The sequence below is a fragment of the Suricata suricatta genome, chromosome 5 (genome assembly GCF_006229205.1).
Source record: "Suricata suricatta isolate VVHF042 chromosome 5, meerkat_22Aug2017_6uvM2_HiC, whole genome shotgun sequence".
Classification (NCBI taxonomy): Eukaryota; Metazoa; Chordata; class Mammalia; order Carnivora; family Herpestidae; genus Suricata; species Suricata suricatta.
Genome location: NC_043704.1, coordinates 155,267,223 through 155,272,624, shown reverse-complemented (window position 1 = coordinate 155,272,624; position 5,402 = coordinate 155,267,223). Strand labels below are relative to the sequence as shown.

The following is a 5,402-nucleotide window of genomic DNA, read 5'->3' as shown; positions in this document are numbered from 1 at the left end:
GTGGCACAGAATAAAGTATTTTGGGCTACACATCAAAAAGTGTGTAAAATATTGTATAGTGCTAATGATCTATGTTGTTGAAAGACGTAAAAATGCACACAGGCCTGCAAATATACTATGTTCACAGATAGGAATTCTTCATGTTGTCACAGTGCCATCTACACAACTGAACTAAAAGTGCCTCCCTAGCCCTATCGTTCATTTGTAAAGAATCAAATCTAAGTCTGGAGTTTGAAATATAGTCAAAGGATATGCAAATAGGGCCCTTTCTGTGCTGATTAAACCAGCCCAGCCAGGACCCTGCAGCTGGGAGAGGAGCCCCAGCCCTGGAGTCCCGGTGTTCCCATTCTGTGGTCAGGACAGAACACAGATCCTTCACTATGGAGTTTGTGCTTGGCTGGGTTTTCCTTGTTGCTGTTTTAAAAGGTAATTCATGATGGACGCGAGGCACTGAGGATGTGTGTGGATATGATTGAGAGAAGCATGGCTGTGTGACAGTTTCCTGATCTTGATGTCTTGTGTCTGCAGGTGTCCAGTGTGAGGTGCAGCTGGTGGAGTCTGGGGGAGGCCTGGTGAAGCCTGGGGGCTCCCTGAGACTCTCCTGTGCAGCCTCCGGATTTACCTTCAGTAGCTATGACATGAGCTGGGTCCGCCAGGCTCCAGAGAAGGGGCTGGAGTGGGTCTCAGGTATTTATTATGATGGAAGTAGCACAAGCTATGCCGACTCCGTGAAGGGCCGATTCACCATCTCCAGAGACAACGCCAAGAACACACTCTCTCTGCAGATGAACAACCTGAGAGTCGAGGACACGGCCATGTATTTCTGTGCGAGATACACAGTAGGGGACATCATTGTGAGCCCAGACAAAAACCTCCCTTCAGAAGGGGATCAGCACCACCAGGGTGTGCACACTCTGCACAATTCTGGTTTGTATTCCCTGGAGCAGGTGCAGATGGAGGTTACAGGCAGGTTTTCCTGTCAGGGTCTGGGGCTTCCTTTCCACACAGCAGTTTCCCCCAGGGAGCCTCTCTGGACACATGATTCGGTGCTTACATATTTACTCTCTGTATTAGAAACTTTTTGGTCATAGTAAAACTACAGTAACATGCACAAAAGTCACAGTTGTTTGCCCTCGCTTACTCCTCTCCCTAAACTTGGTTGAATTACAGATATCCAGAGATAAAACAGATAAATCTTTACAAAAGTCCCAGATGCACTGACTGTGCACCTAGGGCGACAGGATCCCACAGGTCTTCATTATCCTCACCCAGCTCTTGTCCCAAACAAACAACTTGACACTTTCTTCATGGCACATTGCTACGCAGGACTTTAAATCAATTGCAGCTTTATTCAGTTACTCGACACAAGAAATAAATCATCTGTTCCTGGGACCTGAACCCAAACCACTTTGATTGACTGATTAAATAGGTTGAGAAGTCCCATAATCTACTATCACAAGCCGAAGACCCTGGAAACCCAGTGGTGTAATTTTCATCTCATTCTGAACCAGTGTCTACTCTGAGAACATGGGGACTTGATGACATAACTCTCAGAACAATGGCGGGAGGAGACCAATGTTCCAAGACAGCAGCTCAAACATGCACATGGGAAATAAAAATGAGAGAATTCATCCTCCCTCTGCATTGGATCCTATTCATAACTTTAATGGAGTGGGTGATGCGCATGCAGACAGAAGCCATGGATGGAAATGCCAGCTCTTCTAGAAACGCATCGCACACATCCACAGAAACAATGGTTGATCTGGGTACCCATGACGCAGCCAAGCTGACACATAATGGTAACCATGACAAGTCAACCTCCTGTAAACGTGGAGCTCAAAGACTGAAGATTTAGAAGTCCATGCCATTGCTGGGTGGAGTCTGGTGGGCATATCAGTCCTCCTGTGGAGAAGGAGGACAGAGGCCCCTAGGAGACACTATAAACAGAGAATTCCCAGGGTCATATGGGAAGAGACAGTTCCCTTCTTGGAGTGCATCTTGGAGAGGTGGACAGACACCTCTCAAAGACAGGAGAGCTGACAGGCACCACTGCACTTCCCTGTTCATTAGCATAGGAGCTCCTGTTGAGAGCAGCTAACTAGATGCTGTCTTTTTGTTGTGTGTCACTATGACCTCCAAGCTCCCAGGTGATCATACAACTGCCCTTCTGGACAAACCAGCTTTAGCCATAGCACAGCAAGACCTTCTTCCAGAGGATAAATTGGGTTCCCTGTCATATTGGGAGTTAGAGCTCCTGAGATAAAAAATTAAGAGTACTGTGCCGCCAGGTGGGCATATGGCTTGGACACACACAGGGTGAATGCAGGGTTCTGATGGAAGTCTGGGACCCACAAGTGCAGATGGCTCTCTCTTTGTGAGGGCTTTCTAAAACAGGGCGTGTTGGAAGTCCACCTCCAGGGACTGGAGAGTGGTCTGATGCCAATATTTCCTCCCACCAATCAGCAGGGATAGACTTGAGCCAGCAGCACATCGCCCACGAGTGTGAGCTGAGCCACTAACATCTAGCCTTCCCCACCCCACCTGCTTTCCTCAGGTGCTTCCTTAATAGGGAAAGAATGTCTGGAAACCAGAGCAACAGTGTGCCCCTCCCCCCAAAGACCAACATTAACCCCTACACTCAAGAAGTCTACTGACCATATAGTGAACATAGCTTCAGCTGTAGCGAAATAGGAATTAGCCTCTTTTAACAAGCAGACCGAACTCACCTAGCTAAAACTCACAACACTATGGACAAGGTCCCAACACTCCTCTCTGGAGACAAGGAGAAACTCTGCAGAGGACTGACCAGAGGGACAGAGCAGCCAATACACGACAGCACAGTGCACACAGCACACACAAGAAATGCTTCCTGAAGTGCCAGGTCCTGGACAGTAAGTGAAGTCTTCTTAATAAAGCCACTACTTTAGACGCCAAAAAAAAAAAAAAAATGACAGGATTTCCTAAAACACAGAATAAGGCAGAGACATAGACATTCTCCATGATGGAGGAATTCATCCCAAAAGAAAAAGGATGAAAAGTCATTACCAGGGATATTATTATAACACATATAAGTAATATGCCTCAAACAGAATTTTTAAAAACTTTCATAAGGATACTCGCATTGCCTGAGGATAGCATAGAAGACATGAGGGATACCCTTATTGCAGATAGAAAAGACCTAAAAACAAGTCAGGCTGAAATTTTAAAAATGCTGTAACCGAGACGCAAAACTGATAGGATATCATGACCTCAAGGCTGAAAGAAGCAGATGAATGGGTAAGTGACATAGAAAAAAAATTATAAGGGAAATGAAGCAGGACAGAAGAGGAAAACTGAAACATTTCATCACAAATGTATACTGAGGGAACTCAGCAACTACATAGAGTGTAGTATGATTCTTTTCACAGGAGTCCCAGAAGAAGAAGAGAGGTAGAAAATGGAAGGTTTATCTGAGTGAACTGTAGTGGGAAATTTCCATAAACTGGGTAGGAAACAGATCTCCACATCTAGGAAGCACGGAGATCCTCCATCAAAATCAACAAAAGCATGCCGACAATGAGACATATCATAGTAAAGGTGGCAAAATATACAGATAAAGAAAAACCCTAAAACAACACAACACAACAAAAAAACGTGTTATCCTATAAAGGAAGATAAAAGATTGTGGCAGATGTCTACCTGGAAACCTTCAGACAAGAAGGGAGTGGCACGATGACCTCAACATGCTCAATTCAAAAATATGCAGCAAAGAAAACTTCATCCTGCAAGGCTGTCGTTCAGATAGAAGGAAAGATAGGATTTCCCAGACATACAAAAACCAAAGGAGTTCCTGGTCTCTAAACAGGCCTGCACGACCACAAGGGGACTCTGAATGGGAAAGGAAGACTAAAAGCAATAAATACTAGGAAGATACAGAGAAAATCTCCAGAAACAATGACTTTATAGATTACACAATGACAGTAAGTTTATATGTATCAATAATTACTGTAAATGTAAATGGATGAAATGCGCCAGTCAAAAGATGCAGGGTATCAAAATGGATTAAGAAAAAACCAATATCTTTCTATACACTCATATAATGGACTCATTTTCTTTTTTTTATTAATAATTTATTACCAAGTTGGTTTCCATATAACACTCATTGCTCTTTCCCTCAGGTGTCCCTCTCCATGACCATCACCCCCCTTCCACTTCCCTCCTCCCTCTTCAGCCCTCAGTTTGTTTTCAGCATTGAAAGGTCTCTCATGATTGCCTCTCTCCCTCTCCCCAATTCTTCCCCCCCTTCTCATGGTCTCCTGGTAGGTTTCTCCTGTTAGACCTATGAGTGACAACATACAGTATCTGTCCTTCTCTGCCTGACTTATTTTGCTTAGCATGACTCCTTCCAGCTCCATCCATTTTGCTACAAATATCCAGATTTCATTCTTTCTCATTGCCATGTAGTATTCCATTGTGTGTGTATTTATGTATATACATCTAGTTGATCCATTCATCAGCTGATGGACATTTAGGCTCTTTCCAAGATTTGACTATTGTTTAAAGTGCTGCTATGAACATTGGGTACATGTCCACTAGGCATCAGCACTTCTGTATCCATTGGGTAGATCCCCAGCAATGCTATTGTTGGGTCATTAGGGAGTTCTATTGATAGTTTTTTGAGGAACCTCCACAGTTTTCCAAAGCGGTTGTACCAGTTTACATTCCCATCAACAGCGTAGGAGGATGCCTGTTTCTCCACATCCTCGCCAGCCTCTATAGTCTCTTGATTTTTTTTCATTTTAACCACTCTCACTGGCATAAGGTGGTATCTCAGTGTGGTTTTGATTTGTATTTCCCTGATGATGAGTGACTCTGAGCATTGTTTCATGTGCCTATTGACCAGCTGGATGTCCTCCCTGGAGAACTGTCTATTCATGTCTTCTGCCCATTTCTTCACTGGATTATTCATTTTTGGGTGTGAATTTGGTGAGTTACTTGCAGATTTTGGAAACTAGCCCTTTTTCTGGTATGCCATTTGCCAATATCTTTCCATTCTATCAGTTGCCAGTTGGTCCTTTAGATTTCCTTTTTGGTGAAGTGTCTGTTCAAGTTTTCTGCCCATTTAATCACTGGATTATTTCTTTTTCAGGCATGGAGTTTTGTGTGTTCCTTGTAGATTTTGGATACTAGCCCTTTATCTGATATGCCATTTGTAACTATCTTTTTCATTCTGTCGGTTGCCTATTAGTTTTCTTGGTTGTGTCCTTTGCAGCGCAAAAACAGTTAATCTTGACCCTACATTTGTGGGCCCAGCTCTGGATTCTCTATTCTATTCCATTGGTCTATGTGTCTGTTTTGGTGCCAATACCATACTGTCTTGATGATGACAGCTTTGTAGTAGAGGCTAAAGTCTGGGATTGTGA

General features: G+C 43.8%; 1 gene segment (V, D, J or C); it reads left to right on the top strand.

Moving 5' to 3' along the window:
• The first annotated feature begins 318 nt into the window (after positions 1-318).
• On the top strand, positions 319-2,519 carry LOC115291325. The segment is given in 3 exon segments: positions 319-426; positions 529-966; positions 2,395-2,519. Coding segments are annotated over 3 exon segments (609 nt in total).
• Positions 2,520-5,402: the final 2,883 nt, after the last annotated feature.